Raw genomic sequence first — 25,311 nt, 5'->3', positions numbered from 1 at the left:
TGAAAACCTGACCAGTGACCACTTGATTCAGTAACTGGCACTGAAATTTCAGCTCCACATGTGATAACATCTATTTCCATCAGTCTTGATATTTCACTAATACACCTGAAGAGCAGTACAGTTACTCTAACAGCCTCTCATGTGTTACAGGCATTTCAGACCAAAAAGTCCAACTCCACCACAGACTCAGGTGCGAAATTACTACAAAACTTTACAGACTGTGTGTTTTGAATGTTTTACATCTGTTATCCAAAAAATTCAATTTAATTCATTTGAAATGGGTCTGTAATTATTTAAGGTGAAAGGATAACGCTGAAAATATTCCTCTCATGTCTTGTTCATGTTCTGGTACATGTTTGAACAGAGTCAAACAGAAGAAGAAGAAGAAGAAGAAGAAGAAGAAGAAAACATCCAATATGGAGAGATCGACTTCTCCAGGCGCAGACCTGAAGCGTCCTCTGACTCAGTGCAGGACAGTGGACAGCAGGAGGAGACGCTGTACGCTCAGGTGAAAGTATCCAAGCCTGCCAACAGGTAAACACAGACTTCTGACGGCCCAGAGAATGTCTATACTCAAGTGAAGAAGAAATGTATAATGCTGTTGTTGTTTGGAATTTATATTAAATGTGCTTTAATTTTTAAGCCAAAAAACATGTTTAATCTGTCTGTTGGTGTAGACACTGGAGCCTGGACAGAAAGATGTTGTGCAGCTTTACGTGATCAGCATGTTCATATTTGTGTGCTGACCTCATACAGACATTTCTGTGTGATCTTTTATATATATATATCAGATTTGTGCAAATAAAAGTCCAATGTTTAAATAAAAGAAATGAACACAACACCAGAGGCAGTTCTCTTATTATGTTCCATTTTGAAAGGTTTGTGATTTAGTTTTATGGTACTTTTCACTCTTTTTGGTAACACAGTGTTATATAATCTACTGTGTGTTCTATTGTTTTTATGCAGTCTTTTGTTTTAAAGATACTTATTCATTGCACTGCAATGAAGCCCTTTTTATTTTCTTTTGTTTTATCTTACTTTAAAAATGACCCAATAATCTTGGACACGTTTGTTGGTTCAACATTTTCCATCACACAATTCACACATGCCCAGTATTATCAGAAAGTTGTAACTTGCGAGAGGAGAGCCATACGGCACTCAGTGTGGGATGAAATTCAAGATTCACTTGTTAGAAAACTGGTTTGTTTATTAGCAGTTGATGATTCAATATGAGATTATGTATGTGTGGGTTAGAGAGAGGCAAAAATGATCTGACACTTGGAGCACAGAGAGGAGTTAACACAGTGTGGCCTTTCTATCACTCGGAGGCCGGTGGACTAACTCAAGTTTGATAACCTTCTTTGTTTCAGATATAAATGCATGCTACATATAAGCCTTAGGTCTACGGTATTTGTGCATTAAAGAGAGTGGATGTGCATAAGAGAAGTGGTATGTCATGACTGTAGATCTGTTTGTTGTGTTCTTGTCTGGTTTTGTCTTGTGGGTTCTTGTATTTGATTTCCATGTCTTTGTTTCTTGTCTTGTGTCTTGTTCTTCCATGCCCCCATGTGTCCTTTAAGTTCTCCTGTGTATCTTTCTATGATCCCTCTGGCTCCCTCTGTCTATTGCTTTGTTCCCTTCATGTTCCCATGTGCTCCTCCCCTTCGTTATCTCACCTGTTGGTCCACCTCACCTGTTCCTCGTCTTGTCATCAGTGTCTGTGTATTTAGTTTCTGTGTTCCCTTCACTCCTTGTCTGGTCATTGTAATTGTCAGCCTCTGTCTCGTCCATGTTCCCGTTCATATGCCTGCTCCTGTCTGTTCGTTGTTCCCCATGGTATGTGTTTTGGATTTGAGTTTTGCATTTTGCATTTTTGATTTGAACTTTGGTTTTGATTTGTACTTTGCTATTTGGTTTGTACTTTGCCCAGTTTTTGGTTGCTGCTTTGTCTCTTGCCCCCGTTTTGTCTGCTCCTGTTTTTTTCGTGTTCAGCTTTACAATAAAGCTCGCCTTTTGTTTCCCCTAGCCTTGCCTCTCGTGTATAACTGCATTTGGGTCTACCTTCCCCTTTCCTTAGTCTTCCCTTTAACCCCCCGCCTGACATGGTAACAGCTCCGTTGCCACATTCGGCCTTTTTTTTTTTTTTTTTTTTTTTTTTTTTTTTTTTGGCTGTGTAAACTGGTGTGTCGGCACTGAGCAGCTGTAAGTCTGACAATAAGAGACTTATGAAGAGAGAATCATCTACATGTCCAATGGAAATATCCTCCTCACAACATACTGTAATAATTGTGTCCAGCCCTTTTAAAATGCCACCATTATGATGTATATAATATACTTGAGAAAAATAAGGCATGTGGGCTTGCAATTGATACACAACATTAGTGTGTAAAATTAAGTCAGTCGTAAAAGTAGAAAATAATCAAAATACAAGAGTAACTGTATAACTGTTGTTTCTAGAGGTTCTCCTATTGAATTCTACTCCAATCATTAAAGTGACGTGACATCACCCATTCAAATGTGGAATTCGATTTTGTTGCCTCAGTTTTGGCATGAAGATTGTGGCCATCTTGGTTTTTGGATCTGACTGAGAATCCAGGGACACTCTGTGATAGCCACTTGTCTATCACAAGCTAGCCACGCCCTAAACCAAATATGGCTTTATCATCTATTTGACTCTAACAGGCACCATTATTCACTGAAGAGGACTTGAAACAAGTAATTGACTCCATAAACTTATGAGAAAACTGTTTACCGTGGCAATAAATCAAGTAAGAAGTAGGGTCATTTTCTCATTAACTTACATACATTTGGACATATTTTTGCAACCAGTAGAATCTCCCCCTGCTGGCCATTAGACAGAATGCAGATTCAAGCCACTTTTCATACCTGGAAGCTGTCATGCAGGCCCCTTAAATGGTAGCTTGTGTGTGTGTGTGTGTGTGTGCATTCATAGAGGATGATTCTCAAACTGCCAAAAGGTTTGTGGTTTAAAATTACACCAAATGTGTGGCTCTGGAGACTTCATGTGAAGACTGTCTATATGCCAATTCGAGGATCACTGTAGCAAAGATAGATTGTCACCATGCACTGACATGAGTGGTGCACCTCTTAAAATATCTACAGGTCTGGTTACGTATGGCCTTTAGTCACTGCAGGCATCCAGATGTTCAAATTAAAGGATGAATCATAGTTTCAAGAGTCAGAGAGTGGTCATAACCTGTACTGAACATGCTGCTGCAGGCAGACGGCTGACCAGAGCAATGAGCTGAGATCATTAGACACAGCAGCAAAGCATCTGGTTCCCTCGTGTCAAACTGTGTTAATGTATGTTTGCATTGTGTCCGCTGTGTATACATTCACTTAACAGTACAATATTAACTATTTGTTTCATGTCACCAAAACACAATGAGCTGTGAGCATCAAGAAGAATAGCCCATTCCAGTCAAGGTAATCTGAGAATGAAGTTAGTGCAGTGTGAGGTTAAGATGTATCAAAAGCTGACTTCCTCCCTCTCTATGATAATCATAGTTCTGCATTATTTTAGCTATGTGACAAATAGTCTGAAACAGTTTGTTTTTATCTGTGTGTTACTGAATCTGTTGAAGTTCCACTGAAGCTCACAAACCTTCTGGTTTTAAAACTAATTACTTCTCCATCTTTGCTGCAGGATTGTTTTGTAAGATCGAATGTAAAGTTTTTTTGTGTGTGTGTGTTTAAAGTTTTTTCACCTAGAGGGGTTTTTATTTTGCTGCTTTTTATGAAAAATCATGATATATTAAATTTTTGGGGTTACGGTTAAGAAGAAATGAGCCACAAAGAAGAAGACAAAGATGACTGAAAATAGATTTGAACCTATTTAAAAATTAAAACAACTTCTTTTATTTTCTTCTTGATCTGTTTTGATTAACTCTTTGCATTAAATTAAATTCAACTTGATAGAATATCATGTCAGTAGAGCCTTTGTGGTTTGTATTGTGTGAGCACAATTACAACAGGAATGGCACTCAGTAGAGTGTATCGCACTTTATTTTACAGTACATTAATAAGATGTAACAGGCCGTACTTCGTATCAAATCAGACAACAACAACACGATATAACCCTGGCAGTACATTCGTCTGATTAAGCTATAGACTGATGTTGGTAGCATAAAAAGCAATTTGGTAGTAAGGGTAGAATAGTGTCTAACTAGCTATTTTGGATCTGATATGGCATCGTGTGTGACTTCTAATTAGACTGAGATCTTGTAAAATGGTGTCTCATAGTGTATTAGGATCTCTGATTTGGTTTGTAATTACAGTGTAATTTGGTATAAAAGTGTCTAAGTATAGTAGCCTATAATTAGGTAATAAGACTTTATGTGTGGCTTCTGATTACAGCGTAATTTGGGTAGGATATATGATGTCTAATTACAGTATAACTTTACTTGTTTACTGTCTTATTAAGATTACAATATTTATAGTTTTCTATTTGATACAAAGGACGACCTGTTACGTCTTATTAATGTACTGTAAAATAAAGTGCGACCATAGAGGGCATACATCCGCCAACACCCCAACGGTTCTCTTGTGTACTCACTCAGACGAAGTTGTGGATGTTCTCTGGTCATTTAGGAGGAAGTGGACGTGGTAAAATTGCAAGAGCTAAACAGAGAAGCTGATGATGTTTGTCATTGCATATGGTGTCAGCAACAGTGACAAAGTGACCCACAGCGACTGTGCATGAGTCAGCGACATCATCGTGGTTGCTACATGTGAACAAAGTGATAGTTAATGTTATAAATGCTTTAAATGTCTTTACAATTAATACATGATATCATAATATTATTATTCTACACACTAGTAAAGATTTGACATCATACAGACTTGCAGAAAGTCATGTGAATAAAAATACGCACAGGATATCAGCAGGAAAGACAGAACCAATATGAAAAAAAGGTCATAAATTCATAAAGCAGGAAGTCGACATAGTATTAATTACAACAGCTTAACAAGGAACCTGATGATGAGTGTCCTGTCAGTCCTGTGTATGAATCTGGTGACAGCCAACATGTTGCTGAGCCTCTTCTTTCTCTCAGGTGAGCTGTTTGTTCACTCACTTTTATTTGGAGACATTACTTGAATCATTGGAGTGTTTGTGTCTCTGGGTTTGGTCACCAGCGGGGGTCAGACTTGTGAGGGATTAAGTGGAGATTGTTATCTGCTTCTTGTAAACTGATGAAATGACCATTAACAGACTGAACAATGAAAACAGCCATAATGTAAAATATTACTGCTAAAGTATATTTTGTTTATCTGTTAATGAAGATTTTTTTAAACATTTTGTTCATCATGAGTCTGGTTTACAGGTGCTTTGGCTGCTTGTACCCAGAAGTCAGGCCTCTTTATCACTGCACCAAAGACAATGGAAGCAATGAGTGAATCTTGTTTGCAATTCCCATGAAGCTTTAGACTTAGATATGAACAAGAGTTTGACATCAGCAGAGAATTGTGGATTAAGAGTGACCCCAAATTTAAGATATATACAAACAATGTGATTTTCAACAGCAGTGGGACAAATAACATCTATCCAATGAAGATAACTGGAAACCTGAGAGAGAAAAACTGCACCACTTTATTTTCCAGTTTAATCACTAGTTACACAAACACATACTTCTTCAGGATTGAGAACAGCCCATTCAAGGCAACAGCTGTTTGTGATCCTCTTCAAATAAACGTTACAGGTAAGAGAGTTTAGTTTCAGTGAGTCTATAATGTTATTTTTCAGAATAGAATAAAAAAATAAAAAGGGAAATCAGTTACATTTAAATACAGTTTAATTCTGTCGTAACATTACAGTTTGATATTAAATAGTTACATTAAAAACGGCTACTGTCTACATCTGATATCTACTGATCACCCAAATCATGACTACATGTGATCAGTACATGAAGTTGTCATGGTGCTGTGGTTTCTGTCTCCTTTTATTTGAGTTTTATTGGGTTTTTGTCTTTTAATCTTTGTTGTGTTTCCTCCTGTGTTCCTGTGCTCCTCCTCAGCCTGATATTTCCTCCACACCTGCCCTGCATCAGCTTTATTAGTCCTGTCCTGTTCCCAGTGTTGTTCTCAGCCCATCAGCTCCTTCCTGCTCTCTTGCTTCCTCCACTCATTCCTCTCACCTGTGTATCTCCACCTCTCTCCACCTGCACCTCTTCCCCTTGTTACTTTAGTTTGGATTTAAATCCTGTCATTAGTTCAGTCTTTGTCAAACTGTCGTGTTCTTGTTCCTGCTTTTACTTTGAATAAATGTTCCTCCACTGATCCGACCCAGTGTGATGAAGTTTGTTTTTTTGTATCAGTTGAAATATGTTGAATATCATCGTTATTAATAAAATATGTACCGAAGCAGAAGTTAAGACATACAGGCTCCAGTAAGTCTCCTGATCAAAATCATATTTAAGAATAAGTCATCTGCATTCTGATAAGCTGAAGACTTCCTCACTCACAGAGTGTGAACAGGAAGGATGAAGCGTGCTCTTATTTCTACAGTATCTTAGTCGTGTAAAACCAGAAGTCTGTTTGCTTTTATACTGCTTCTTAGTATGGACGTCTGTTACTGGGTCTGTTGGGGCTCTGCTCATCTGATGTTTAATTTGGTAAGGTCAAATTCTACTGCTTCTTATATCTTAACTTGATCATTTCAAAATCATGCTCACTTTGAATTCATATTCAAACTGTTTTTAGAGAAACTCTGCAGATATTATTCATCACTACACACACAACACTTGGTGACAAGTTCATGGTTTGAATGTTTGAGGTTGAAAGAACATGAACGATTTGTATAAAATGTGTTTTGATTAAAATTTAGTTTCAAATCCAGGTGATGAGTGTCATGTCAGTCCTGTGTGTGAATCTGGTGACAGCCAACATGTTGCTGAGCCTCTTCTTTCTCTCAGGTGAGACACTGATTATTCACACTTTGGACTTCATTTAGAAACAAAGCAGAACGAGCAGACAGAGTTACTTTATTCAACTGTTCATCTCCAGACTGCAAAGTGAAATGTTGTTTTATTGATATTGTTAACAGAAGAGGGAAAAAGACCAGCAAACAACCTACTGCTGCTTCGTTTATCATCAACTTTACATTACAAATTGTGTTCATCATGATTCTTAATTTACAGGAGCTTTGGCTGTTTGTCCTGATGAGTCAGACCTCTTCATTACTGCACAAAAGAAGATGGAAGCACTGAGTGGATCTTGTCTGCAAATCCCATGTAACTTTAGTGCTAAACCAGAAAAAGGGTTTGACAGCAGCAGAGAAATCTTTGGAGTGTGGATTAAGAGTGACCCCAAATTAAAAAAATTTCCAAACAATGTGATTTTCAACAGCAGTAGGTCAAATAACATCTATCCAATGAAGATAACTGGAAACCTGAGTGAGAAAAACTGCACCACTTCATTTTCCAGTTTAATCACTAATTACACAAACAGATACTACTTCAGGATTGAGACCGACTCATTCAAGGCAACAGCTGTTTGTGATCCTCTTCAAATAAACGTTGAAGGTAAGAGAGTTTAGTTTCTTTCAGTCAGTCTATAACGTTATCATTCAGAATAAAGATGGAAATCAGTTACACTTGAACACATTTTATTTATATCATTACAGTTTGACATTAAATGGTCCAATTATGGGAAGAATTGTGTGATTGTAAGATTCTGTTTCAGTTTTGGCATTTAAAAACACAAATTAATGAATTTAACATGATTTCTTTGATTTTTTTAAAATATGTGTTTGATTTGAACCCACAGATTTTCCTCGTCGCCCCACAATTGAGATCTCAGGTGATCTGAAGGAGAAGGAGTCTGTCACTATAACCTGCTCAGCTTTCACTCCCTGTCCACACTCCCCTCCTAAACTCACCTGGAATCTCCAACAAGACTCTCACAACAAAATAGAGGAAAACACAGATGGAACCTTTACAACTAAAATCCAGAAGACCATCACTCTGTCAGACCAACATGATGGATACAACATCAGCTGTTCTGCCACATATCCTGTGAATGAAGGAAAACATGTCAAGACAGCAGAGGAGACAAAGACTCTCAGTGTTTCATGTAAGACACCCAGAGTTTGTTATTGGATCCTGTCAGCACATGATACAAATAAAGGATCTTATTCAGGCTCTGATGTTACTCTCATATCTCACATCTCTGTCACATTTTCCTCAGATGCTCCTAAAGACACCTCAGTGTCCATCAGTGCATCAGCAGGTAGCTGGGTGAACCTGACCTGCTCCAGCAGAGCCAAGCCTCCCGTCAGCAGCTTCACCTGGTTCAGGAACAGCAAAGATGGACCAGTGAATGTATCTGAAGGACACTTTTACAGCGTTAATGTGACGAATGGAGGAGATTATTATTGTGTGGCCACAAATGATCTTGGCAACCAGACGTCATCACAGATTTACTTGAATGTTGGAGGTAAATGTAGAACTGGACTGAATCTGCTCATTTAGTCTAACCTGCTCTCTTTTGTTTCAGTTCCCTGTAAAGCTCTTTTAAATGCAAGTGTATGAAATGATTCTATCCAAATAATGACTACATCAATATTGTCACATGTTTACATCCAAACTTGTTTTTATTAGTCACCGTAGTTTGATGTATTTCCTTTTTGTTGAACAGATAACTCTGTAGTCTGGGGTTCAGCTCTTGGAGGGATCATGGTCGTCATACTCATCTGCCTTGCAGTCTGTGTTTGGTGAGTATCACAAACCTTCATTCATGGTGAAGACATGGATAAAGATGTGATGTGTTTATTGATTCCTTTCTGCACCAACAGATTCCTCATTTTTATACTAATTAAAGTGACTGAATCCCAAACTCTTAAAAAAACACGGGGAACAAAAGTATTATTCAAGCTTTTCTGTGACCTACCTTCAGCAAACTTTTTACTTTCAACGCTAATCTCTTTTTAGTGTAAATAGATCTAGATTGATTTTATTTTTTCCCCACTGATGCACCTCAGATAATCCCATCAGTCCATACACTCCTATCGTCCTTTTAACCTAAAACATGTAGAGCTGTCCATTATGTCTTCCAGGTGGTTTAAGACTAAACATCAAACTACTCAACAAACTGAGGTGAGTGAAGAAACTTCATTGCACAGGACTGAAATGTTTGTCTCACATCTGTTCACAGTGATTGTGTCCTCTATTTTATGTGAAAACATTCCTTTAACAGAACATTGAATCTGCCAAGTAACTGCAGATGTAGCTGCTAACTGAGTGAAGCTATTGATAAAGCTAACATGAGCCTCCTAGTATATGACCTGTTTAAAGTGAAGAGCAGCAGCTGAGAGGGACAGACACATTCTCCAAGTCAAATATTTACTACTGACTGGTCACCAGCAAGATCAGCATATGTTGTGCTTTGAGTCCAATTTATCCAAAAGGCCATTTAGTAAACTTTAGTATCCAGCTGACAACATTTCTTGTTTGACTAATTTTTCAGAGTCAAAGAGACGATGAGCTGGTTCCTCAACTTCCATCCAGCATAGCAGCAGAAAACATCCACTATGGAGAGATCGTCTTCTCCAAGCGCAGACCTGAACCGTCCTCTGACTCAGTGCAGGACAGTGGACAGCAGCAGGACACAGTGTATGCACAGGTCAATGTGTCCGTGAAGCAAACACCTCGAGACAGACTGCTGACAGGCCAGAGGATCTCTACGCTCAAGTGAAGATAAAATGAGTATTGTCTTGAGATCATATTGTCTTGGATTCATAATATAGATTCATTTGTTACGTATGCAAGATGTTTTATGTCAGTTAATGCAGAAAAGACACTGGAGCCTCGACAAGAACATGTCATCTTCACTGCCTACAGTTAAATAAAGGGAAGTTAAAAAACCTCCACACCCTGCAGCTCAGATAATGTAAGATTACATTGAGTAGTTCAATAGATCTATTAAATCCTGATATAAACTGTATGTTCACCATTCTAAATTAATGCGCTATAGCCTAAAAATTAGTGGCACTGGCATCAGCTGGTTGCAGAAGCCTGAATATTAGAAATTATCTTATTTAATTTACACAATAAATGTATTTTGGTATTAAAGTGAATTGCATATATTTGCATGTAAGTACTGTATATACTGTATCATATGGCTTATTAAATATGAAATTCAGCATTTTAATTATCATATCTGGATATTTCTTTTAAACTTTGCTACTTGCTCTGCTGCAGCTGGCACTCTGTAAAGTTACAAGTAACTAAAGGTATAGAATCAATGTAGTGGAGTAAAAAGTACAATATTTGTCTCCAAAATGTAGTGGAGAGGAACTATCAGGTAGCAGAAAAATGGAAATACTCAAGTAAAGTACTTGAGTTCATGTATTTAGTTTCATTCCATCACTGTTTAAAACTAGTCAAGAGCATCTAGAAGACATTGAACTTATAATTATTTACAATTCACATCTGTAATAGTTTATGACTGTTGATATAGAGCAACAAACCAAAGAAAACAAAATAACAAAACGTACTACAGATGTGGTTTTCATAGAAAGCGAGGACTGATGAACATTTTAATCTAAAACACTCTTAATATAAATGTCGTCTTTGTGCCTGGTGGGCAGATGTAAGAGAACAAATCCAGCTCTCTGTACAGTCGGGTGGTTTTCAGACACTTTTTCATGGAAACATTATTCTTCTTTCCCTCGCTGGTGTTTCTTTGTGTGCAAAAATATATATTCAAAAGAGACAACAAAGAGAGTCTAAGATATCTAAGATGAAGCACTTTTATAACTCATCCTGTCATTTGTGTTTGTATATAGACGACTGAAGAGTTCAAAACATTCAAAGCATGTTGTGGTTGATGACTTTCAGTGTGTATAAGAGAAGTGGTGGATGGTAAACTGTGGATGAAGTGCAAAATAAAAGACTTAGAGACTTTAAGTTTCTATTTCATCTTACTTGTGACTCGATACAAACACGGAACAGTTTTTACAGCTGTGTGCTGCAAAAAGTGAACAAATCTGACCCTTTTTTCAAATCATACTTCTGATGTGCACCTATTTGTTTGGTTGTATTTTGAAAATATCACAACAGGACTGGTCACCTGATCCAACAGAAGGAGCCCCACCGGCTGTCTGTTGCCTCCATCAGTGTTTATACATTGACTCTGTCAACTGTACATTTGTTTAAATGTCACTATTGTATCATAGTATGATGGTGATGCTGCATTCGAAGCACTGCAGAGCAGCAGTAAGAAACACCCAAAATGAGTTACCAGAACTCAGATGGTAGTTGAGGCATTAGGTGTGAAGGAGCAAATCAAAAGTGAGAGGCCTGCGTCTGTGTGTGGCTCATAAACCAAAGTGAGAATACTAAAGGGGAGTGGTGGGAGCTATAAACTGTTCTGAGTAAAACAGGGAAGTTGGTTTGCGGCTTCTGTCAAAAAGTCCTCCACACAGCTCTCTGCAGCAAAACATCTTCATCACGTGCTCCACAACTGTGTTCATTGTCCATGTAGTGACTATTTATTCTTATTGAGAAGCATCTCTGCATAAAAGGCCCATTTCAAAACAAGACAAGGTCTCACTCAGGAATATTATTATTAATGAATATCAGAGTGGCAAACATTAACCAGTCAGTCACTGCTGAGCCATAAAACTCTGTAGAAATTGTTTCTGTCAGAGTATTTCCAAAAGACAGATGTGGTCATTTTGACATCTAGAAAGTGTAGGTAATCCAAGCTCTTATCCATCAGAGGAGACGGTACATGAATTTAGATATGAGAAAGACCTTGAAAGCGCCTCTTCATCGCCTGATCACATCATAACAAATGTAATCAATGAATCTGGAAAAATGCTCCATATATTGACCGTTCCTGTTGTTTCTGTGAATGAAATCTTCCTCAAACTTGCCCATGAACAAGAAATTTACACTTTTTAAGGATCCTCAAAGGTCTTTAAAGTCGACTTTTCCTTCATTGTTCATGAGGTTTTCACACCGCTCACAAAGAATGACACAAACACCCTTTTTTACTCCAATAAGTTTATATATACAGCTGTAGTTGATCGTCACATGTTTGCTTTAGTTACCTTGTGTGTGATTATGTAAATATAATCTCATTATTTGACCTGTATGAAGGCGCTTGTCACTAATTACTAAAGTCTCAAAGACTGATGTAATAAAATTAGATTAGAAAGTATCTTGTGTTTGTGAGGATTTGAAGATTTCATTTGAATCAGTGCTGTTTTTATTTTTTACATTTCTCTGTGCTGCAGGAATGACTTTAATAAAATATGAACTTGTGGCTCTGAGTCTCTGTCTGAGCTCTGATTAGCAGTGAGCTTTTTGTACTTTAAGTCATGAGTGTTTCATACACCACCAGCTGGTCATGGTGACACTTTGAACTGCTCCTATTCACAACTCCTCTGATCTAAACTCATCACTAGTCACCACCACAGACACGAGCAGTGATGCAGATTTTTGTGTTTGTGTCGGAGCTTTTAGAATTAACAGTTTGTCTCAAAATCATCTGATATCCTCAAAAAAGGCTGAATATCTCAATATAACAACCAGCATAAAGGTCATATCATTACTAAAAACTAAATGAATACTAAGATTTGGTAGTTCAATGTTGCTAAAATGCTAATTTCAATGTTATTATTAATATTTATTATTATTATTCAGTCAAACACTCTTGGCTACATGAGGCTCGTGGTCATTCTATCATGTGTGTATGGTTTACATGTGGAGACGACTGCTGAATTAGAAGCAGTCATAGAATTTGTGGTTGATGAATTAAAGTTATTAAAGAGGAGTGTTGGACAGTAAACTGATTATGTCATGAACGGAGTGCTGAGAAAACACTGAGAACTTTTACTAAACAGGAAGTTGATCATTTCACTGTCAGTGAGGACATGGATTAATCATTAAATTATAACTGTAGATCTATGTAGCTGTAAAATTATCATTTCTGTAGACAACTTAGACATGTAAAGTTTCAGCTCACCCTTTTTATGATTTAACATGAACACTGTTAAAAGCTGTGTGCTGCAAACACAAGTGACCAAAACTGGGTGATACCATGTATGAAATGATCTTTGTCTCTTCGTTAACACTTCTGAATAACCATAAGCATTTGGTGTGAGGTTGCATTTATACATATATATGCAGATGAAGGAGACCTGTTTCTGTGTGTGGCTGATAAACCAAAGTGACCATGCTAAAGAGAAGTGGTGGGTTGAACCCGATGAAGTCATGAACAGAGCTCTGAGAAAAACCTGAGAACTTAAAGTAAACAGGGAAGTTGGTTTGCTGCTTCTGTCAACAAGTCCTCCACACAGCTCTCTGAAACTAAATGTCTTCATCATGTGTTCCACAACTGTGTTTATTGTCCATGTATTGATTATTTATTCTTTGACTGGGACACTTCCTTCAGTTACTCTTTGCTAACAGATCTTCACCTCCTGTGACTCAGTTTCCATTAAAATACCTGATCACTGCAGTATTTAATCTAACAGTCCCAGCTGGTGAGATGTCAGCTGTATGAGAAGCAGCTCTGTGTGAAGGTCCAATTTTAAAAGGCGAAACTAAAATATTGTATTTGTTTTATGAAACACTGTCTGTCTGTCCTGATGGTCTCACGTCCTCCTTTGTCCCTCTGATATGTGTCTCTGTCTACATCTGATATCTACTGATCACCTAAATCATGACTACATGTGATCAGTACATGTAGTTGTCATGGTGCTGTGGTTTTCTGTCTCCTTTTATTTGAGTTTTATTGGGTTTTTGTCTTTTAATCTTTGTTGTGTTTCCCTCCTGTGTTCCTGTGCTCCTCCTCAGCCTGATATTTCCTCCACACCTGCCCTGCATCAGCTTTATTAGTCCTGTCCTGTTCCCAGTGTTGTTCTCAGCCCATCAGCTCCTTCCTGCTCTCTTGCTTCCTCCACTCATTCCTCTCACCTGTGTTTCTCCACCTCTCTCCACCTGCACCTCTTCCCCTTGTTACTTTAGTTTGGATTAAGTCCAGTCATTAGTTCAGTCTTTGTCAAATTGTCGTGTTCTTGTTCCTGCTGTTACTTTGAATAAATGTTCATCCACTGATCTGCCTGCTTTTAGTCTTCTGCATTTGGTTCCGCCTTTTCTGAGCCCGTGTGAAAATGTTAGTTTTTTTGTATTTGTTAAAAAAAGTTAAATATCATTGTTATTGATAGAATATGTACTAAAGCAGAAGTTAAGACATATAGGCTCCAGTAAGTCTTCTGGTCAAAATCATATTTTAAAATAAGTCATCTGCATTCTGATAAGATGAAGACTTCTCTTATTTCTGCAGTATCTTAGTCATGTGAAACCAGAAGTCTGTTTGCTTTTATACTACAACGTCTTAGTATGGACATCTGTTACTGGGTCTGTTAGAGCTCTACTGACACAAATCATCTGATGCTTAATTTGGTAAGGTCAAATTTTACTGCTTTTTATATCTGAACTGTATCATTTCAAAAACGTTCTCACTTTGAATCTACATTCAAACTGTTTCAGAGCAACTTTGCAGATACTATTCATCACTACACACACACAACACTTGGTGGCAAATTCCTGGTTGAATGTTTGACTTTGAGGTTGAAAGAACATCAACGATTTGTTTAAAATGTGTTTTGATTAATATTTTAAAAATTACCCTTTTCTTTCAAACCCAGATGATGAGTGTCCTGTGAGCAGGGCTGGACTGGGACAAAAATCGGCCCTGGCATTTTTGTCTTAGACCGGCCCCTCATAAATAGTGGAGCACAATTGACTAGTAATTTATGTATGTGTTCCCTGAAGGAATGTATTTTACTTTTATCCCAAACCCAACTCTAATTATTGTGGTTAGGTGTGCATATGTTTACTCACTTGACTGGAAAAAACGCTCACAAACCCTTTCAATCCTATGAACAACTATGTTACACCCCTGCTGACTTTAGAAGTCTATCAAATAACTATTATGGAAGGCAAATAAGTAAATTTACTCAACACATAGTTCTTCCTCCTTAGGTATATTCTATTTCAAGCATAATGTATCATCAACATCCTAAATCTCAGAAGTTTAGCATCTTTTGTTACCTCCACTACTTCTGTCTGCTCTGTGTAGTTAAATTGATTCTTTTATCCTTTTTATTGAAATCATCTCAAATATGTTTTTTCTGAATTTCCCTATAGCAGCTCAATTCTAATTCTTCAGGTTAAAAGGTCCTCCCTCCTTTAAAAAGCTATAACATTGTTATATCAGGCTAAAGACAGGGCTGCTTTATGAACTCATGCAAAGCAACTATGTCTTAAAAGCATTTTACTCTTATTCAATGTGGGCATAACTTTTGCTAATGATACTTTTATACTTTTATTTACACCTACTTTAGTAATGCTTAAATTGCAAAGCTTTTACTTATCATTCAGCAGTTTTAAAATCTGTTTTATAAAACATGTTTAACCACAGCATAGAGGGTTGCAACAAATTCAAACTACTATGCAGCCTTTCAACACACCTTTAACCTAAATATCTAAAATGCCATGAAGTAGCCTAAAATGGACACTTGCTGCCTGGGGCACCGAAAAGGGGGGGATAAGGGGAAGGATTCTAGGGGCCCATCATTGACAGGGGCCCAGAAAGGCCCCTAATAATATTATAACACTGACAAAAATAATATGACACTAATTTTTTGTTTATAATCATAAATATGCATCACTTAATGCACTGATAATAACACTAAGTTTATTTTGGAAACATTTCTCAAGGCCCCCCTTGAGTAAAATGGTTCGGTCCTCCCATCGAATCAACTGAAATGCTGCGCGGTGTGGGTGTATTCAGTCAGTAAGGAGACCGAGAGAAGTCGGGTAGCCAAAAAAGGAAAGACAAAAAGATTAGGCAGGAGAGAGAAGCAAAGGGGCGTCAGTATGTCACCCAGTTTTTCCAAAAACAAGGTGGGTTTGGTTCATGTGGTGGAAAGTTCTGGAACACATTAGTCTGTTGTTTATCTTAACCTTGTGGTTTCTAAGCTAGCTCACTTTCTCCCCATATTAGCTCATATTTGGGAAGAAAACTCTGGATTTTTAGATTTCACTGTTCACATTTAGCAAGCTGCCCATATTTAATCAGTTGACCACCCCTCCTGTCAAAAATGATGCATGTTTGAACAGACACGTCAAGTGCAGCAGCAGCCGCAGCCACGGCGGTCTGTGAGCCCTGTGAGCCCCCCTACCCCTGAACCAGCCCCAGTACCCCCACCTACCCCTGAACCAGCCCCAGTAGGCCTACCCACAACTGAGGAAGGAGGTGAGCAGCTCTGTGTTGAATTAATCTATTATTATGGAAAAAAAGATAAATTGAAATTAATGAATAAAGATCATTCTGAAATAAAAACACATAGTCTGTATTTGTTTCAGAATGATTTAGATGGTTTAAAAAGCATATAGCCTATAACTTTATTTTGTTTTGTTGAAATTTAGCTATCACTGAAACTGAACTATAAACTCACTGAAATACTATGTTTGGTCAGTAGTTTGGGACTCTCACCCCTTGCTTTGCAGTAGGAAAAGAGGAGAATAATCTGGTGCTTGCAGACGAAGTGACTGCTCCATAGAGCCTCATTTATGTATTTTTTTCCACCCCCAACTCTAATTCCACCACGTACAGTTTGAGAGAAATTATTATTATTATTATTTTAATAGATTTGTTTTAACAAAATATAAACGTATATAACAAACTTAATAAAAACAACAACAAAAACATAATGTAAGACAGCATACAGTTTTTACATTGAGTGCAGTGGCTGGTCTAAGTGTGTGAGTGGGGGGGTGATGTGCATGTTTGAAAGAGAAATTGTGTGGTATTGCTATAATAGTAATTTTGGAGATAAATTAGACCTAAATGCAGGGCTACAAGAGGGAGACAGTGAGCAGTGGGGTACTGGTTGTGAAAATCACATTTTCTTTTGTTATTTTTGATCAAATCATTGACAGTAAAACAGAATGGTGGGAGGAAACCTGAATCTGGTGATGGTGATGCTATTTCAAATGGTATTACAGGAAATTCTATATAATTCATGTATGTCATGCATTTGTATTTTTCAGGTAATTTAATTTAAGAGAATTTTATATTTTAACCATTAGCGTTGCAGACTTGCAGACAATGAATCTAAATTCCATTGTATTCTGAGTGTTCAGTGCTTCCCCTACCAAGTAACTGTCGTGTTGTTCTTTTCACACATATAGGAAATTATAGTCAAACATATCATTAAAATGCACAGTTTTATGTAAACAGCATAACAAATTTTCGCCGGCCTTACGGCCAGCTATACAGGGACCCAGTAATATTTCTTTTCATGGGGCCCAAAATCCCTGGCAGCGCCCCTGCTTGCTGCTCATCAACACTTCTCAGCCTTGACTATTTGCTATTTTATCAGAATAAGGTGCCGTGTGTACTGGTGTGTCGGCACTGAGCAGCTGTAAGTCTGACAATAAGAAACTAATGAAGAGAGAATCATCTACATGTCCAATGGAAATATCCTCCTCACAACATATTGTAATAATTGTGTTTTTTAACCCTTTAATAGCCAGCCCTTTTAAAATGCCACCATTGTGATATATATCATATACTTGAGAAAAACAGGGCATGTGGGCTTGCGATTGATACACAACATTAGTGTGTAAAGTGAAGTCAGTCGTAAAAGTAGAAAATAATCAAAATACAAGAATAACTCATCACACCTGTGTGAGGTTAAGATGTATCAAAAGCTGACTTCCTCCCTCTCTATAAAAATAATAGTTCTGCATTATTTTAGCTATGTGACAAATAGTCTGAAACAGTTTGTTTTTATCTGTGTGTTACTGAGTCCTGTTGAAGTTCCGCTGAAGCTCACAGATCTTCTGGTTTTAAAACTAATTACGGTACTTCTCCAACTTTGCTGCAGGATTGTTTTGTAAGATCAAATGTAAAGTTTTTTTGTGTGTGTGTTTGAAGTTTTTCACCTAGAGGGGTTTTTATTTTTGCTGCTTTTCATGAAAAATCATGATATATTAAATTTTTGGTGTTACGTTTAGGAAGAAATGAGCCAGATGAAGACAAAGATGACTGAAAATAGATTTGAACCTATTTAAAAATGAGAATAACTTCTTTTATTTCCTCTTGATCTGTTTTAATTATTAACTTTTTGCATTAAATTGAATTCAACTTGATAGAATATCATGCCAGTAGAGCCTTTGTGGTTTGTATTGTGTGAGTACAATTACAACAGGAATGGCACTCAGTAGAGTGTATCGCACTTTACTTTACAGTACATTAATAAGATGTAACAGGCCGTACTTCGTATCAAATCAGACAAAAACAATACGATATAACATGGCAGTACATTCATCTGATTAAGCTATACACTGATGTTGGTAGCATTAAAAGCAATTTGGTAGTAAGGGTAGAATAGTGTCTAACTAGCTATTTTGGATCTGATATGACATTGTGTGTGACTTCTAATTAGACTGAGATCTTGTGAAATGGTGTCTCATAGTGTATTATGATCTCCGATCTGGTTTGTAATTACAGTATAATTTGGTATAATATTGTCTAAGTATAGTAGCTTATATTTTGAGTAATACGACTTTATGTGCGGCTTCTGATTACAGCGTAATTTGGGTGGGATATATGATGTTACGTCTTATTAATGTACTGTAAAATAAAGTGCGACCATAGAGGGCATGCATCTGCCAACACCCCAACGGCTCCCTTGTGTACTCACTCAGACGAAGTTGTGGATGTTCTCTGGTCATTTAGGAGGAAGTAGACGTGGTTAAATTGCAAGAGCTAATCAGAGAAGCTGATGATGGTTGTCACTGCAGTCCTGTCATTGCATATGGTAACAGCGACAAAGTGACCCACAGCATCTGTGCATGAGTCATTGTGGTTGCTACATGTGAACAAAGTGGTAGTTAATGTTATAAATGCTTTAAATATCTTTACAATTAATACATGATATCATGATATTATTATTCTACACACTAGTAAAGATTTGACATTATACAGACTTGCAGAAAGTCATGCGAATAAAAATACTCACAGGATATCAGCAGGAAAGACAGAACCAATATGAAAAAAGGTCATAAATTCATAAAGGAGGAAGTCGACGTAGTATTAATTACAACAGCTTAACAAGGAACCTGATGATGAGTGTCCTGTCAGTCCTGTGTGTGAATCTGGTGACAGCCAACATGTTGCTGAGCCTCTTCTTTCTCTCAGGTGAGCTGTTTGTTCACTCACTTTTATTTGGAGACATTACTTGAATCATTGGAGTGTTTGTGTCTCTGGGTTTGGTCACCAGTGGGGGTCAGACTTGTGTTGTCTGGTTTACAGGTGCTTTGGCTGCTTGTACCCAGAAGTCAGACCTCTTTATCACTGCACCAAAGACAATGGAAGCACTGAGTGAATCTTGTTTGCAATTCCCATGTAGCTTTAGACTTAGATATGAACAAGAGTTTGACATCAGCAGAGAAATCTTTGGAGTGTGGATTAAGAGTGACCCCAAATTTAAGATATATACAACAATGTTATTTTCAACAGCAGTGGGACAAATAACATCTATCCAGTGAAGATAACTGGAAACCTGAGAGAGAAAAACTGCACCACTTTATTTTCCAGTTTAATCACTAGTTACACAGACACATACTACTTCAGGATTGAGACCGACTCATTCAAGGCAACAGCTGTTTGTGATCCTCTTCAAATAAACGTTACAGGTAAGAGAGTTTAGTTTCAGTGAGTCTATAATGTTATTTTTCAGAATAGAATAAAAAAATAAAAAGGGAAATCAGTTACATTTAAATACAGTTTAATTCTGTCGTTACATTACAGTTTGATATTAAATAGTTACATCAAAAACAGCTACTGTCTACATCTGATATCTACTGATCACCTAAATAATGACTACATGTGATCAGTACATGAAGTTGTCATGGTGCTGTGGTTTCTGTCTCCTTTTATTTGAGTTTTATTGGGTTTTTGTGTTTTAATCTTTGTTGCGTTTCCTCCTGTGTTCCTGTGCTCCTCCTCAGCCTGATATTTCCTCCACACCTGCCCTGCATCAGCTTTATTAGTCCTGTCCTGTTCCCAGTGTTGTTCTCAGCCCATCAGCTCCTTCCTGCTCTCTTGCTTCCTCCACTCATTCCTCTCACCTGTGTTTCTCCATCTCTCTCCACCTGCACCTCTTCCCCTTGTTACTTTAGTTTGGATTTATGTCCAGTCATTAGTTCAGTCTTTGTCAAATTGTCGTGTTCTTGTTCCTGCTGTTACTTTGAATAAATGTTCCTCCACTTTTCTGACCCAGTGTGATAAAGTTTGTTTTTTTGTATCAATTTGAAATATGTTGAATATTATTGCTATTAATAAAATATGTACCGAAGCAGAAGTTAAGACATACAGGCTCCAGTAAGTCTCCTGATCAAAATCATATTTAAGAATAAGTCATCTGCATTCTGATAAGGTGAAGACTTCCTCACTCACAGAGTGTGAACAGGAAGGATGTAGACTTCTCTTATTTCAACAGTATCTTAGTCGTGTAAAACCAGAAGTCTGTTTGCTTTTATACTGCTTCTTAGTATGGACGTCTGTTACTGGGTCTGTTGGGGACTCTGCTCATCTGATGTTTAATTTGGTAAGGTCAAATTCTACTGCTTCTTATATCTGAACTTGATCATTTCAAAATCATGCTCACTTTGAATTCATATTCAAACTGTTTTCAGAGCAACTCTGCAGATATTATTCATCACTACACACACAACACTTAGTGACAAGTTCATGGTTTGAATGTTTGACTTTGAGGTTGAAAGAACATGAATGATTTGTATAAAATGTGTTTTGATTAAAATTTTGTTTCAAATCCAGATGATGAGTGTCCTGTCAGTCCTGTGTGTGAATCTGGTGACAGCCAACATGTTGCTGAGCCTCTTCTTTCTCTCAGGTGAGACACTGATTATTCACACTTTGGACTTCATTTAGAAACAAAGCAGAACGAGCAGACAGAGTTACTTTATTCAACTGTCCATCTCCAGAATGCAAAGTGAAATGTTGTTTTACTGATATTGTTAACAGAAGAGGGAAAAAGACCAGCAAACAACCTACTGCTGCTTCGTTTATCATCAACTTTACATCACAAATTGTGTTAATCATGATTATGATTTACAGGAGCTTTGGCTGTTTGTCCTGATGAGTCAGCCCTCTTCATTACTGCACCAAAGAAGATGGAAGCACTGAGTGGATCTTGTTTGCAAATCCCATGTAACTTTAGTGCTAAACCAGAAAAAGGGTTTGACAGCAGCAGAGAAATCTTTGGAGTGTGGATTAAGAGTGACCCCAAATTTAAAGACTATCCAAACAATGTGATTTCCAACAGCAGTAGGACAAATAACATCTATCCAATGAAGATAACTGGAAACCTGAGAGAGAAAAACTGCACCACTTTATTTCCCAGTTTAATCACTAGTTACACAAACACATACTACTTCAGGATTGAGACTGACTCATTCAAGGCAACAGCTGTTTGTGATCCTCTTCAAATAAACGTTACAGGTAAGAGAGTTTAGTTTCTTTCTGTCAGTCTATAATGTTATTGTTCTGAATAAAAATGGAAATCAGTTACACTTGAATACATTTTATTTCTATCATTACAGTTTGACATTAAATGGTCCAATTATGGGAAGAATTGTGTGATTGTAAGATTCTGTTTCAGTTTTGGCATTTAAAAACACAAATTAATGAATTTAACATGATTTCTTTGATTTCTTTAAATATGTGTTTGATTTGAACCCACAGATTTTCCTCGTCGCCCCACAATTGAGATCTCAGGTGATCTGAAGGAGAAGGAGTCTGTCACTATAACCTGCTCAGCTTTCACTCCCTGTCCACACTCCCCTCCTAAACTCACCTGGAATCTCCAACAAGACTCTCACAACAAAATAGAGGAAAACACAGATGGAACCTTTACAACTAAAATCCAGAAGACCATCACTCTGTCAGACCAACATGATGGATACAACATCAGCTGTTCTGCCACATATCCTGTGAATGAAGGAAAACATGTCAAGACAGCAGAGGAGACAAAGACTCTCAGTGTTTCATGTAAGACACCCAGAGTTTGTTATTGGATCCTGTCAGCACATGATACAAATAAAGGATCTTATTCAGGCTCTGATGTTACTCTCATATCTCACATCTCTGTCACATTTTCCTCAGATGCTCCTAAAGACACCTCAGTGTCCATCAGTGCATCAGCAGGTAGCTGGGTGAACCTGACCTGCTCCAGCAGAGCCAAGCCTCCCGTCAGCAGCTTCACCTGGTTCAGGAACAGCAAAGATGGACCAGTGAATGTATCTGAAGGACACTTTTACAGCGTTAATGTGACGAATGGAGGAGATTATTACTGTGTGGCCACAAATGATCTTGGTAACCAGACGTCATCACAGATTTACTTGAATGTTGGAGGTAAATGTAGAACTGGACTGAATCTGCTCATTTAGTCTAACCTGCTCTCTTTTGTTTCAGTTCCCTGTAAAGCTCTTTTAAATGCAAGTGTATGAAATGATTCTATCCAAATAATGACTACATCAATATTGTCACATGTTTACATCCAAACTTGTTTTTATTAGTCACCGTAGTTTGATGTATTTCCTTTTTGTTGAACAGATAACTCTGTAGTCTGGGGTTCAGCTCTTGGAGGGATCATGGTCGTCATACTCATCTGCCTTGCAGTCTGTGTTTGGTGAGTATCACAAACCTTCATTCATGGTGAAGACATGGATAAAGATGTGATGTGTTTATTGATTCCTTTCTGCACCAACAGATTCCTCATTTTTATACTAATTAAAGTGACTGAATCCCAAACTCTTAAAAAAACACGGGGAACAAAAGTATTATTCAAGCTTTTCTGTGACCTACCTTCAGCAAACTTTTTACTTTCAACGCTAATCTCTTTTTAGTGTAAATAGATCTAGATTGATTTTATTTTTTCCCCACTGATGCACCTCAGATAATCCCATCAGTCCATACACTCCTATCGTCCTTTTAACCTAAAACCTGTAGAGCTGTCCATTATGTCTTCCAGGTGGTTTCAGACTAAACATCAAACTACTCAACAAACTGAGGTGAGTGAAGAAACTTCATTGCACAGGACTGAAATGTTTGTCTCACATCTGTTCACAGTGATTGTGTCCTCTATTTTATGTGAAAACATTCCTTTAACAGTACATAGAATCTGCCAAGTAACAGCAGATGTAGCTCCTAACTGAGTGAAGCTATTGATAAAGCTAACATTAGCCTCCTAGTATATGACCTGTTTAAAGTGAAGAGCAGCAGCTGCGAGGGACAGACACATTCTCCAAGTCAAATATTTACTACTGACTGGTCACCAGCAAGATCAGCATATGTTGTGCTTTGAGTCCAATTTATCCAAAAGGCCATTTAGTAAACTTTAGTATCCAGCTGACAACATTTCTTGTTTGACTAATTTTTCAGAGTCAAAGAGACGATGAGCTGGTTCCTCAACTTCCATCCAGCATAGCAGCAGAAAACATCCACTATGGAGAGATCGTCTTCTCCAAGCGCAGACCTGAACCGTCCTCTGACTCAGTGCAGGACAGTGGACAGCAGCAGGACACAGTGTATGCACAGGTCAATGTGTCCGTGAAGCAAACACCTCGAGACAGACTGCTGACAGGCCGGAGGATCTCTATGCTCAAGTGAAGATAAAATGAGTATTGTCTTGAGATCATATTGTCTTGGATTCATAATATAGATTCATTTGTTACGTATGCAAGATGTTTTATGTCAGTTAATGCAGAAAAGACACTGGAGCCTCGACAAGAACATGTCATCTTCACTGCCTACAGTTAAATAAAGGGAAGTTAAAAAACCTCCACACCCTGCAGCTCAGATAATGTAAGATTACATTGAGTAGTTCAATAGATCTATTAAATCCTGATATAAACTGTATGTTCACCATTCTAAATTAATGCGCTATAGCCTAAAAATTAGTGGCACTGGCATCAGCTGGTTGCAGAAGCCTGAATATTAGAAATTATCTTATTTAATTTACACAATAAATGTATTTTGGTATTAAAGTGAATTGCATATATTTGCATGTAAGTACTGTATATACTGTATCATATGGCTTATTAAATATGAAATTCAGCATTTTAATTATCATATCTGGATATTTCTTTTAAACTTTGCTACTTGCTCTGCTGCAGCTGGCACTCTGTAAAGTTACAAGTAACTAAAGGTATAGAATCAATGTAGTGGAGTAAAAAGTACAATATTTGTCTCCAAAATGTAGTGGAGAGGAACTATCAGGTAGCAGAAAAATGGAAATACTCAAGTAAAGTACTTGAGTTCATGTATTTAGTTTCATTCCATCACTGTTTAAAACTAGTCAAGAGCATCTAGAAGACATTGAACTTATAATTATTTACAATTCACATCTGTAATAGTTTATGACTGTTGATATAGAGCAACAAACCAAAGAAAACAAAATAACAAAACGTACTACAGATGTGGTTTTCATAGAAAGCGAGGACTGATGAACATTTTAATCTAAAACACTCTTAATATAAATGTCGTCTTTGTGCCTGGTGGGCAGATGTAAGAGAACAAATCCAGCTCTCTGTACAGTCGGGTGGTTTTCAGACACTTTTTCATGGAAACATTATTCTTCTTTCCCTCGCTGGTGTTTCTTTGTGTGCAAAAATATATATTCAAAAGAGACAACAAAGAGAGTCTAAGATATCTAAGATGAAGCACTTTTATAACTCATCCTGTCATTTGTGTTTGTATATAGACGACTGAAGAGTTCAAAACATTCAAAGCATGTTGTGGTTGATGACTTTCAGTGTGTATAAGAGAAGTGGTGGATGGTAAACTGTGGATGAAGTGCAAAATAAAAGACTTAGAGACTTAAAGTTTCTATTTCATCTTACTTGTGACTCGATACAAACACGGAACAGTTTTTACAGCTGTGTGCTGCAAAAAGTGAACAAATCTGACCCTTTTTTCAAATCATACTTCTGATGTGCACCTATTTGTTTGGTTGTATTTTGAAAATATCACAACAGGACTGGTCACCTGATCCAACAGAAGGAGCCCCACCGGCTGTCTGTTGCCTCCATCAGTGTTTACACATTGACTCTGTCAACTGTACATTTGTTTAAATGTCACTATTGTATCATAGTATGATGGTGATGCTGCATTCGAAGCACTGCAGAGCAGCAGTAAGAAACACCCAAAATGAGTTACCAGAACTCAGATGGTAGTTGAGGCATT

The 25,311-nt window shown here is 37.5% G+C and overlaps 1 protein-coding gene across 1 annotated transcript; it reads left to right on the top strand.

The window, feature by feature from the left end:
- Nucleotides 1–6,859: 6,859 nt before the first annotated feature.
- LOC115586143 (B-cell receptor CD22-like) lies at nucleotides 6,860–24,950 on the top strand. Its single transcript, XM_030424938.1, has 9 exons — nucleotides 6,860–6,932; nucleotides 7,158–7,541; nucleotides 7,786–8,091; nucleotides 8,206–8,454; nucleotides 21,811–22,116; nucleotides 22,231–22,479; nucleotides 22,681–22,756; nucleotides 23,099–23,138; nucleotides 23,509–24,950. Exons 1-9 carry the CDS (start codon nucleotides 6,860–6,862, stop codon nucleotides 23,734–23,736), a joined length of 1,911 nt encoding a protein of 636 aa, XP_030280798.1. The 3' UTR covers nucleotides 23,737–24,950.
- The last annotated feature ends 361 nt before the right edge of the window (nucleotides 24,951–25,311 follow it).

Source organism: Sparus aurata, chromosome 8 (genome assembly GCF_900880675.1).
Source record: "Sparus aurata chromosome 8, fSpaAur1.1, whole genome shotgun sequence".
NCBI lineage: Eukaryota > Metazoa > Chordata > Actinopteri > Spariformes > Sparidae > Sparus > Sparus aurata.
This window is presented reverse-complemented; position numbering and strand designations above follow the sequence as displayed.

Coding starts and splice junctions, on each gene's coding strand:
- LOC115586143 (XM_030424938.1), top strand. CDS start 6,860: ATGAGTGTCATGTCAGTCCTGTGTGTGAATCTGGTGACAGCCAACATG. Junction 6,933..7,157: donor GAGCCTCTTCTTTCTCTCAG/GTGAGACACTGA, acceptor CTTAATTTACAG/GAGCTTTGGCTGTTTGTCCT. Junction 22,117..22,230: donor AAAGACTCTCAGTGTTTCAT/GTAAGACACCCA, acceptor CATTTTCCTCAG/ATGCTCCTAAAGACACCTCA.